The 12517-nt window shown below is 39.1% G+C and overlaps 1 protein-coding gene across 7 annotated transcripts in view; it reads left to right on the top strand.

The window, feature by feature from the left end:
- The window catches only part of NLK (nemo like kinase), a 191757-nt gene that overhangs the window by 145509 nt on the left and 33731 nt on the right, over nt 1-12517 (top strand). For all 7 annotated transcript variants that reach the window (XR_010408752.1, XR_010408751.1, XM_064583581.1 and 4 more), the window contains exons 7-8: nt 2554-2655; nt 12096-12182. Coding sequence is in view for 5 of the 7 variants with exons in the window: in XM_064583581.1 (XP_064439651.1) it covers nt 2554-2655; nt 12096-12182 (189 nt within the window). In the remaining 2 variants the exon portion in view is untranslated. The remainder of the gene's footprint in view (nt 1-2553; nt 2656-12095; nt 12183-12517) is intronic.

The raw sequence follows: 12517 nt of genomic DNA, 5'->3' as shown, positions 1-12517 counted from the left end.
CACTTGGCCCAAAATGGAATAATTTCTTTTATACTCTTCTACAAAGAATTAACTGATACATTTGAAACTATATATGCTATGATCAGCATTTGAAATTATTTCTCTGCTATACTTTCAAAGTCTATTTTTACCAAGTTTACATCTTAAAAATTGATCCTAGTGATAAAAAATTATCATATATAATTTTAATGCTGGGTACTACTGATAATACCCACTTTACTATTCAATTTCTTTAGAAAGTAGATTTTAATGGACCTACCTGTAAGACCTATCATATCTAGACATAAGAAACTGCCATACAGAAAAGCTTAAATAAAAGTTAAGGGGTTGTTTGAGACACCTGGGTGGCCCAGTCAGTTGAGCATCCGACTTGATTTCGGCTCAGGTTATGATCTCAGGGTTGTGGGATCAGCCCCACATCGGTCTTTACACACTTATCGGGGAGTCTGTTTAAGATTCTCCCTCTCCCTCTGCCCCTCCCACCCTGTGTGTGTGTGGGGGGGGTGGTGCACGCACGTGCGTGCGCATGCATGCTCTCTCTCTTTCTCTAAGAAATAGATCTTTAAAAAAAAAAAAAACGGGGTTGTTCAAATCCCATATATTGAACAAGGATCTTGGATTGCTGCTGAAAAGAACTGTGTGTGTGTGTGTGTGTAAAGTGTGAAGCAACTGGCGTAGGCAGGATTCAGATACCTGATTATCTAGAGAAATGCATAGGTCTTGAGTTTGCCAGTCTGATGTAGCCACTGACAGAGAACTCACATCTATCTATCATCAGTGTATTTTAGGATGAGAAATCAAGATCTAAAATGGGAAAAGATCTAACTTCTAAATGCAAGTAGTTATTTTCTGTAGCATATTCTCTGTATCTTTGAGAAGTAAAAACCCTAGCAGACTTCATAAAAATGTTTCTCACCCATGGATCTTACCCATTTTAGACAACTTTCTGAATGTTTCCATTGGTTTTCATGAGCCAGTCATTTTCTTCTACCTTTACAGTAGTTGTTAGAGGTCCAAAAGTATCACCGACATACTTTTCCCAAAAAGCTTTGTATAGAGATCTTCTATGGAATACAAGCTACTTGACCATCTCCATTATCCTGGAGGGCAGTGATCCTTATCTAAACTTGATAGTTTTCTTTTTTTTTTAAAGATTTTATTTATTTATTTGACAGAGTGCGTGAGCAGGGAGGAGGAGCAAGGGGAGAGGGAGAAGCAGCTCCCCACTGAGCAGGGAGCCCAATGTGACTCGATCCCAGGACCCTGGGATCATGACCTGAGCTGAGGGCAGACACTTAACCAACTGAGCCACCCAGGCGCCCTAAACTTCATATTTTTGATAAGTGCAGAAAGTAGTGCTTTATATCTGGCAATCCCAGTACAAGGAAAAGAAGTATTCTGTAGGTAAGAATTTTCCATCCTGGAGGGATCTGAATGATATGTTATTGCTAATTAGGTTATGCAGTTAGAACAGTTTTTGCACTACAGAAGATTGTAAAGGTGGTTTCCTACCTACCAAGACTTGTGAGAAGACCATTTTCTATCGTGCTCAGCTGATTACATGTGGTCTTATGCAGTGTCATAGTTTTCTTTCTTTTTTTTTTTTGCAGTAATTTTTTTTTAATTTTTTTTTATCCTTATGTTAATCCCCATACATTACATCATTAGTTTTAGATGTAGTGTTCCATGATTCATTGTTTGTGCATAACACCCAGTGCTCCATGCAGAATGGGCCCTCCTCAATACCCACCACCAGGCCAACCCATCCTCCCACCCCCCTCCCCTCTAGAGCCCTGTTTGTTTTTCAGAGTCCATCGTCTCTCATGGTTCGTCTACCCCTCCGATTTCCCCCGCTTCATTCTTCCCCTCCTGCTACCTTCTTCTTTTTTTTTTTTTCTTAACATATATTGCATTATTTGTTTCAGAGGTACAGATCTGAGATTCAACAGTCTTGCACAATTTACCAGTGTCATAGTTTTCTAAGAACCACCGTTTTCTGCTAGTGTAAGAGATTTCTAGCATAACTAGAACGAGATGTTGTGTACAGGCCCAAACATCAATAGCTTAGCTTTCATTTCAGATGTGAATATTCTCAGTATTTACTGAGTCACAGCTGCCTGATTTATGGATTAGCTCCTTGATGAGCCTGAATCCATTTGAAGCATCAGAATCCATTCATTCACTATTTGAAAAGAAGAGTCATTAGCCATGAGCAAAAGAGCAGTTCACCTCTGCAAGGGTCATAGATACTGTCTTATCAAGACCCAGGGCAGGTACATGCAGACTCCTAAGTTACTATAGCCTTAGAATACCCTGCTTGCCAAAATGTATTTTATTTCTGTCATATGGGTTCCTAATAAAAACATTTTCCTGGCTTTTTTAATAGTCCAAAAGTGAAAGTAGGGGCTCCTATTGGTTAATCTGGAACTTACCTTAAGAGCTTGTTTTTCCCCCCACATTTGGTCCTCATCTCTAAGGGCAGTGATTTAAGAGTAATGGAAAGTTGTTTCCATGAGCTCTTACTATCTGTCTGTATTTCATATTTCCTTGCAGCTGGATTTGATCACGGATCTTTTGGGCACACCATCGCTGGAAGCAATGAGGACGGCTTGTGAAGGCGCTAAGGCGCACATACTCAGGGGCCCTCATAAACAGGTAAATGGGAGGGTGGGGCCTGTAGTTTGTAACCACCTGGACAGGACTTCTCTTCCAACAGAATAATGACTTGAGACTTTTTAAACAAAAACATGACTTACATGTTTTATTTAGTCTTTATTTCACAGTCATAAATAAGAAAATGTTAAATATTTGTCAAACCAAATAAAATATCGTCGTTCCCAATGCTGTGGGAGAAAGTAAATGCTTCTGTAGCATTGTTGCCAAGAAATGACTCCTGGCTTTTTGTCTTCTGGTCTTTGATGTGTCTGGGAAAAGTTACTGGGGTGGAGCTTTCACTTCAGTGCCGTGTATATCAAGATGTCTTTTCTAAATAGTGAGCCAAAATACCTGGTTTCTCTTATTCCAACCAGGAATATGAGGCTGTTTCCATTGCACTCTTACCACTCACACAGAATCAGGCTTGAATGCTTGTAGAAAAGTAGTATGAAGAGAGACTGCCAGATTTGTACTGATCAATATTGCTTGCAACCAGACACGTCACTGCTGAGAAAGACAAGAAGATAGGTATACCACCTGTTGGTTTAGCAGCATTTTTTAGGTGGATAGAATAGCTTACTGATGTGAAAACTGAGCAAGAGAAATAGTTTTCCTCGGAACAACAAACTGAAACAGAAAGAAGACTTGATCAGGAAGACTCGGCAACTAATTTTCATGGGCTCTGCCTTGGTTTCTTTTAAATTAGGCATTTAGATGATCTGATTGATCATTACATCTGATTGATCTGAATGACCAAATGACAGACCGAGTTTGATACTCCTCTCAAATTACCAGCCAGACATTTAGGCAAGGCCTTGTGCCTTGCCCTTGCAGTTTCTCTCTGTAATTCCAGTGTGACTCCAGAGCTCCATTTTCACAGGCATAGGGGGCAGTGGGTAAAGTGTGTTCTCTTCTAAAACCAGCCTGAACTAGAAAAATAGAGATGTTGACGCTGGTATTTTAAATAACTCCCTGCCGGTTTTATCTTTCTGTTGCATTTAGTTTATAAACTGAAATAATTTGAGCCCTAACTCTCTTAGAAGAGCACACAGTAAGTCTTAACCTAGAGGAAGCTCCTATATTAATGGAAGGAACTCAAAAGATATATTATGTTCTATTTATTGGCCATTATCAGGAATATTAAAGTAATTTATCAATAATTCATGGTAAATGTGTCCTTGGAACTAGCAAAATAATTTTCCTCTTTTACTGACCTTAGGTTAGTAAATCTTTCCTGGCTAAAGGTAGCCAGTAATGAAATGTGATTAAGATCACATACCCTGGTGCCACCCTTCCATCTCTAGAGGAATTTTAACTATTGCTAATTGTTGCCAGCTAATTAATCCTTTGTGTCAGAGCTGCTAAAGTGCAGCTGAGAGAGCAAGGTTTCCTAAGGAGTTTCCTGCCTGCCTTCTAGAACAGCTCAAAAATGTAACATACTGCACCAAAGGTAACTATGCTCTCCTTTGAGCATTCCTGACAAGTGAGTCCTTTACCTATTAGAAATTTTTAAAAATCTGTTAGTTGTAAAAACCTAGAACTTTGAACTAAATAAAAAAGAGTTAAGTATCATATTATTGTCTAAAACAAAGGAGGGAAGAAAGGAAAATTTAAAGTCCTATGTTTATTTAATTAGTTAAATAAGATGTTAAGCAGAATTTTTTCCTATACATTTTTACATGAATCGGCCTTTTAACAGTAATGCCTCTTAGAATTTATTTTGTTTATCATTAAGTTTAGTGATGGTCTTAAGAGAGCACCACAGTAAAAGTTAGGGATAGCCCTGGCTAGTCTTGGTATTGGAATATTTTGTTTTGTTTTGTTTTTTAGATTTTATTTATTCATTTGACAGAGAGAGAGACAGCAAGAGAGGGAACACAAGCAGGGGAGTGGGAGAGGGAGAAGCAGACTCCCCGCTGAGCAGGGAGCCCGATGCAGGGCTCGATCCCAGGACCCTGGGATCATGACCTGAGCCAAAGGCAGGCGCTTAACGACTGAGCCACCCAGGCGCCCCTGGAATATTTTGGTTTTGAAGAGAAGACTGGTGGGGTGGAAACAAAGTAGGCAACCATTTTCCCTCAAAGGCTAAGATACACTTTGCACAAAACTTTTAAAACGTCTTTTTTTTTTTTTAAGATTTTATTTATTAATTTGAAAGAGAGAGCACAAGCAGGGAGGAAGGGCAGAAGGAGAGGGAGAAGCGACTGAGCAGGGAGCCACATACAGGGCTTGATCCCAGGGCCATGACCTGAGCTGAAGGCAGACACTTAACCAGTTGAGCCACCCAGGTGCCCCATAACTTTAGAGTCTTATCTTTAGATGCTTTTAACCAGTACTAGAAATGGTCTCCTGAGACAGGTGTTCATGGTCTTTGAACAGTAACCCAGGTAGATTGGTATAGAGTAAGGTTATGCCTACCATATGTAATTGAATGTAAATAAACTTAGCATATTACTTAGTTCCAGTTTTCCCCCAGTATGGAAATTCAGGTTTTCATCTACATTTGCTAGTTGATCTTTATACCACTACTGCTCTCAAGAGAAGTTAGCAGAACCGTGAAGCTCTTTACTTAAACCATCAGTCAGACTTGACTTTTCCCCTTCCTACTCTCTACTCCTTCCCTTACCCCATGATGGATATCCTTTATGCCTCTTGTTGGCCTGTTAGCAGCTGCTTGAAGGTATCTCCATTCACGTTTTACCTATTTAGAGCTGAGATCAGAAGACACATACATACCCACACACAAGTATATTGGTGTGTAGCCACTTGGGTATATTTTTTAACTTTAAAAGATAATAATTTGGTCCCCAAATCAGTATAGACACTATAGCTTGTGTAGTTCTGTACATCATGACTATTCTACAAAGGGCATCATTCTTAGCTCAACGTCCCACGCCACATATATGCTCTGTTTATATTTCTTTGGTCTGTAGTGATGAAAAGTGCAGGCTGTGGTGGCAGCCTCAGGCTTACCACAGTGCACAACATGTTGACAGCGTCCCAGGAGTTGTATGCTACAGTTTTCAGACAGACTGAATGTGAATCCAGCCTCAACTGGTAACTCACTTTGTGATCTTAGGTAAATTACTTAACCTCTGTGTGCTTCAGTTCATCGATCTATAAAATGGGAATAAAAATGGTTCCTACCTCATTAAATTGTTATGATGATAAAGAGATAGTACATGCAAGGAGAGCATAGAATAGTGTCTGACATTCTAAACATGTAATAAATATTAATAAATATTACCAATTAAAGTTATCACTCTAAAATGGTAGCTAGGGCACCTGGGTGGCTCAGTTGGTTAAGCGACTGCCTTCGGCTCAGATCATGATCCCAGGGTCCTGGGATCGAGTCCCACATCGGGCTCCCGGCTCAGCGGGGAGCCTGCTTCTCCCTCTGACCTTCTCCTCTCTCATGCTGTTTCTCTCTCGCTCGCTCTCCAATAAATAAATAAATAAAATCTTTAAAAAAATAAAAATAAAAAATAAAATAAAATGGTAGCTACAGCTTGTGATGATTTTTTTATATATATAACATGATGATCAAGTGGAGTTTGTCCCAAGGATGCAAAGACTGTTCACCTAGAGAAAATTTATTAATATATTTTGACACTTTGAGAAAAATCATGATTATCTCAGTTGATGCAGAAAAGGCATTAGATAAGGTTCATTCCTTTTTATGCATTACCATGATAGAAGTTCTTTACAAAAACCTATAGATAAATTTATAGATAAATATATGAACAAGGCAGAATGAGCTGTATTAACACATTACTAATTACGTGAGATAAAAATGCATGCACACAGAAAAAGCCTCTAACTTTTAGAAAGGACTCAGAATTCTCATTGAAGCTGCTTAGGCTATTGGAGGTCTTCACAGGGCAAGCTTTACCTTACTGTACTTACTCTAAATTACTTGATATAAGAGTTAGATGAACTATATTTGAACTCATGAGGAATACTTCTAAAATTTCAATACAAGTCTTTGAGTTTGGACTATAAAAAGAAAAACTAAGCTTTTTTTCAAGTAGTTCCCACTTAAGTAGCTACTCAAAGTTAGATGGAAATAACCATTCTTTACTACTAATAATCATTTCTAACAATAATTAGAAGTTTGCTATGTACTAGTCGCTGTCCCAACCATTTCTTGTACATTAGTTCATTAAATTCTCACAGCACTATAATGTACCATTTGCTCCTTTTTACAAACAGGAGATGAAGGATTACAGAAGTCAAATAATAAGCTTAAGGTCATAAGCCAGATCTTAAAAGTAGGTTTCTCTACTTCTAAAACTTATGTTCTTAGCCAGTATGCACTGCCTTACACATACACCTTCACAGCAGATTTTTTTATTAATTTCATTTGTACATATGCAAGTAATATGTGAGTACATGTAAAATAAAAATTTTACAGTTAGTCATCCGTAGCTACCCCCCCACACACACTGTCCCAGTCACCTCTGGATTAATTTGAGAATATCTTCCCAGACATATTTTTCTATGCATTTATTTATATATATTTGTACATATAGAAATACATACTATCGTTTGTTGGGACTTCTTAAAAAATATAACCATACATATACAAAAGGAGAATCTAATTGCTATTTTCTTAGAGTCGCAGATTACTGTCTCAAATTAATTTTCTTGTGTGGTTGATTAATATACATATTCCCATATAGTGTATCAGTCAGGACTCTTTTTGGGTGAAACTCAATTAAAACTGGCTTAAACAAAAAAGGGTTCTTACTGGCTCATAGAATTTTTTATATGAAGTTGTTGGGCTACAACTGACTCAGGCTTTGCTGGATTCAAGTAGTCAAGTGATGTTCCGAGCCAGGAATCTGACTCTTCTCTGTTTTGTTTTCCTGTGTGTTGGCTTCATTTTCAGACAGGCTTTCTTTTTCCCTGCGTGTTTGTAAAAATGGAACCAGCAGTCCAGGCCTACGTTCTACTAGCATACCAATCCTTCAGGAAAGAGCTTTCCCAAATAGATAGAAAAAGTATTTGGAAGGTCTCTGATTCAGTTATGAATATGTTTGGTTATGAGCAATAGAAAATCTTCCTTACGTGGTTTAAAGAAATAGGGGTTCATTTTTTTCTCGTATCAAGAAGTCCAGAGGTAAGCAGCCTGGAGCTGGTGTAGCAACTCATCAAGGACCTAGTTTTTTTTCTTTCTGCTCTGCCATCTGTAGAATATTGATTTCATACCCTCTTGCTTATCTCCTCCTGGCCATAAAATGGCTGTAGCTTGAAATCATATTCACATTCAAAGCAAGGAAATGGAGGAAAGAGGGAACGCTAGTAGTATCTGTCTCTTTTATCAGGAAAGGATATTTTCCCAGAAGCCTGCCTAGCATATTTCTGCTTATGTCATTGTCCAGAACTGTGTAACATGTAACCTCCCAGATGTAAGACAAGCTGAAAAAAAAATGAGTGTTTTCTGTCTTTTATAATAAAGGTAGGTAAAGGAGAAGAGGATTGGGAGGGTATGTGTTGGATTAGCCAGTCCATTGGCTGTCCCCCGTTTTAGAACATGTGTCTTTCCCAGAGCCAGTCAACGTGTTCAGGGCAATACTTCGTTCAGTTGGCCAGGCCTGGGTCAGGTGCCCATCCTTGGAGTTGAGAGATTGGAATCAAGCTCAGCCACTTGATTTTTGACTGAAGAGGGAGTGGTTCCCCAAAGGTCAAGGAATGCTGGGCAGACAAAAACACCGTTTGGTATTTTTTATTTATTGTTTCTTTCCTACAACTCAAAATCTTGGATGAATGCAATCTTAGCTGCCATGGCCCAAGTACCTTTTAAAGTAGATACTTGTTGGGGCACCTGGATGGCTCAGTCAGTTAAGCTGCCAACTCGTGATTTCAGCTCAGGTCATGATCTCAGGATCATGGAATCAAGCCCCACATCGGACTCTGCACTCAGCACAGAGTCTGCTTGAGATTCTCTCTCTCCCTCCCCCTCCCCCCCGCTTGCTCCATCTCTCTAAAATAAATAAATAAAATCTTTTTAAAAAAAGGAAAACAGGGGCGCCGGGTGGCTCAGTTGTTACACATCTGCCTTCAGCTCAGGTCATGATCCCAGGGTCCTGGGATCGAGCCTCGCATCGGGCTCCCTGCTCAGGAAATCTGCTTCTCCTTCTCCCACTCCCCCTGCTTTTGTTCCCTCTCTTGCTGTGTCTCTCTCTGTCAAATAAATAAATAAATAATCTTTTAAAAAAAGATTAAAAATTTAAAAAAGGAAAACAAAGTAGATACTTACTGAGGCACTGACCTATTGGTAGGATTGAAAAGTCTATTATCAGCCCTTAGTCCTTCTGTTCATCTCTTATAAGGTTTAGATTTTCCTTTTTCCTCAAATTGTTCCAACTAATTGCAACAGAAATACATGTAATATTTTTGCTAAAGTGAAAATAGTTCTGTCTCCTGGCAGGAACCATATCTTACATTTAATAGATTATGTTAGAGAGTTCATTCAATTCAAACTGTTCTTCAGGTCGAGATTTCTTGTATATAACCCCAGAGCGCTCACTATATGGTGCACTGCACACTGTGCATACTTAATTAGCATTGCTGACTGATGATCACAGCTTTTTTGCCACTAGCTGAAAACTTACAGGACAGGACTCACACAGCCAGGCCAGCCTAGCCAACTCTATTGTGGTGACCAGCACTCTGCACTTGGCTTATGATGATTGTGACATATCATTTAGGGCCCCTCACCCAGGCCCAGAAGCTCATCCTTGCTTCCTTTCTCTGGCAGTTAATCATAGTCATTAATGGAGTACTCTTTATAACCCTTCCTGTCCTTGTGATTCAGCACTGGCACCCACTCACTTCTACATTGCTAAATGGCTTATAAACTTGCAGAACAAACAGAAAATGGACCGATGTGTCTTAAAGGGGAAAAAGTAATGGGTGTGAATGTTGGGGGAATTGACAAAAACTTTTTCCAAATGAAATATTTAGGGCATATTTCTAAGCATTCTGTTTTTTCTTTTATTCAGATTGATTCGGTTGCACTTGATGAGAAATATAAACTTCTTATTTAGTTCTGATACTTTGTGCCCAACTGGTTTCAACCAAAATGGCTGGTGAATTAGAGGGGAAGAAAATGGAATTAAACATTTGGCATCTCTAGTATTGTATCTTTCCTGTGGAGCCAGTGCTAGGAACTAAATTATTAGTGGTTATCTTTCTGGAGAAGTGTTGGCATAACTGAACTGACTTCTTTTTCTCTGTGCCCCTTCTTTTTTTTTTTTTTTTTTTTAAGATTTTTTAATTTATTTATTTGACAGAGACACAGTGAGAGAGGGAACACAAGCAGGGGGAGTGGAGAGGGAGAAGCAGGCTTCCCACGGAGCAGGGAGCCCGATGTGGGGCTCGATCCCAGGACCCTGGGATCATGACCTGAGCTGAAGGCAGACGCTTAACCGACTGAGCCACCCAGGCACCCCTGTGCCCCTTTGTAACATGCAACACAGAAACGCAGAAAAGGAGAAAATATAAGATGACTGGCAGTTCCAGGCTGTGGTGAAACTTAGCTTTATTATTAGTGTGTTTGTTAGGGTGTAATTCTATAAAGAAAGATAAGATGGGAGAGGGTGTAAAATTTCACATTGCCTTAACATCCACTCATTTGAATTTCACAAGCTCCTCACGTATCCAGTTGTCCTCATGTCTTAACAAATTTTGCCTTCTAATTCGTCCTCTATTCTCCATCCTCTAGAACTGTTTGTTCATATGTTTTCCTTGCCCATCCAAGACCCGATATTCATCTTTGTTGCTCCAACACCTAGCCCACACCCTGGCATTTGGTGGATGGTCGATGATGAGCAGTGCTTTGGGGTCGGTAGGCTGGTCTGTGCCAGTACAGTCTAATAGATGAGAAAGCGGAGGTTCTAGTGATTTACCTGACTCTAGTGATGGCAAAGTTAGAATTGGAACCCCTGTTTAGTACTCATCCCAATGTTCTTGTCCCTAAGCTATAACACACCTCCACCACAAAAATAGGATTAAGGCTGGATTCACTTAGAAAGTAGAAAAGAGGGTTTCCTGGCTGGCTCAGTCAGTGGAGCATGCGACTCTTGACTTCCTGTTTGTGGGCTTGAGCCCCATCGTGGTGTAGAGATTACTAAAAAATAAAATCTTAAAAATTATTTTTAAAAAAAGTGGAAAGGAAATAATTGCTTATGGTGAGATATTTTGGTCAGTAAGAATTGGCTGGAATTTGGCTGCCAACCTGCATAAGCCATTGAAAAAGACCAGCTATTTGCAGTCAAACCAAGAATCAGAATCTTTTTTTTTTTTTAAGATTTTATTTATTTATTTGACAGAGAGAGGGAACACAAGCAGGGGGAGTGGGAGAGGGAGAAGGAGGCTTCCCTCGGAGCAGGGAGCCCAATGCGGGGCTCGATCCCAGGACCCTGGGATCATGACCAGAGCTGAAGGCAGATGCTTAATGACTGAGCCATCCAGGTGCCCCAAGAATCAGAATCTTTAAAAAATATCAAATTATTTCATTTTACACAATAAAGAAATTCTTAGGGAAAATAGGTAAATTAAATTGTAAATTAAGACCTCTTCTCCACACTCTCCACACGCCACTCCTTGACTAATACAGATAATTTCAGGGCTACCATAGACTTACATATTTTTAACAAGAAATAACTTCTCTATCTGCAAACAAATATTTTAGTGCCAATTGTGAACGGGTTCTATGCACATAATGCTTTTTAGCTGTCATAATCCTATCGAGTTTCATACAATTTTAGAACTCAAGTGAACTTCAAAGATCATTTAGCCCAACCACCTCCTTCTGTGCTTAAGGATACTGGGATTCTGACATGTTGATTTATCTAATCAGTTAGTGAATTAGAGCCCTCATCTCATCTTATCTCTGTTTGTCCTTGATCCTACAGAAAACTTCTATAAGGTGAATAATTCTCTCCTGATGATTCTGAGACACCTTGCTGCTATTCTTATTGGGTTTTACTATGTGGCTTTGTTGGAAGTAGGCAGACCTGTAAGACAGAGTTCACATACTTCCTTTGCACAGTTTCTGTGCTTGATTTTGCATGTGCCTATGGTTTTAAATATTTTTGCCTCCCACTTCCAGGCATGTCTGGTCTTCCCTTCTTGCCTGAAGGGAAGGTATAAGGTATAAGGCTAAAAGCAGTACCATATTTACAGGATTAGCTTTCATTTTTTGTAGACTCCTTTGTGAGCTAACCTATAATAGGTAATCCTGAAATATAAAATATTCTACTAGAAGTCAGTGACAGTTGCTGCTTGTGAAGATAGGTTAATGAGAGGAATACCCATTCCCTTTGAAGTTAGATGTATGTGCACACATCTTAGCTGGATACTTGTAGTAAATTGGCTGTATTCCATATCTATATACACAAGACTCACATATTTTAATTCTTTATTTTTTACAGCCATCTCTTCCTGTACTTTATACCCTGTCTAGCCAGGCTACACATGAAGCTGTTCATCTCCTTTGCAGGATGTTGGTCTTTGATCCAGTAAGTAGTGTTTATTTTTATATTGTTTTAATGAATTAAAAATACATGTGTTCTAAGAAAAACATCCTGGCTTTAAATAGCTGAGCAATGTAAAGAATGACTTTTCAAAAATAAACTTCAGTCCCGTTTCATGTGTATCATCATGCTCGCTCATTGCACAGAAGTTTGATTATTAACACATAAACATCTAGATGAAGAGAAATAGGGAACTATACCATCTTTATTTCTCTCAGGATTTGAAAAAAGAGTTTGACACCAAGGTAAATCAGGAGAAAAGAATTTTAACATTCTTGGGAAAAAATCTGCCCATTACATTGCATAAGGAACTGTTTACT

Source organism: Mirounga angustirostris, unplaced genomic scaffold, assembly GCF_029215605.1.
Source record: "Mirounga angustirostris isolate CCGP_5_RB_7025 unplaced genomic scaffold, mMirAng1.0.hap1 SCAF_17, whole genome shotgun sequence".
Lineage (NCBI taxonomy): Eukaryota > Metazoa > Chordata > Mammalia > Carnivora > Phocidae > Mirounga > Mirounga angustirostris.
The sequence above is the reverse complement of the archived record's forward strand: the minus strand, read 5'-3'. Positions and strand labels throughout refer to the sequence as shown.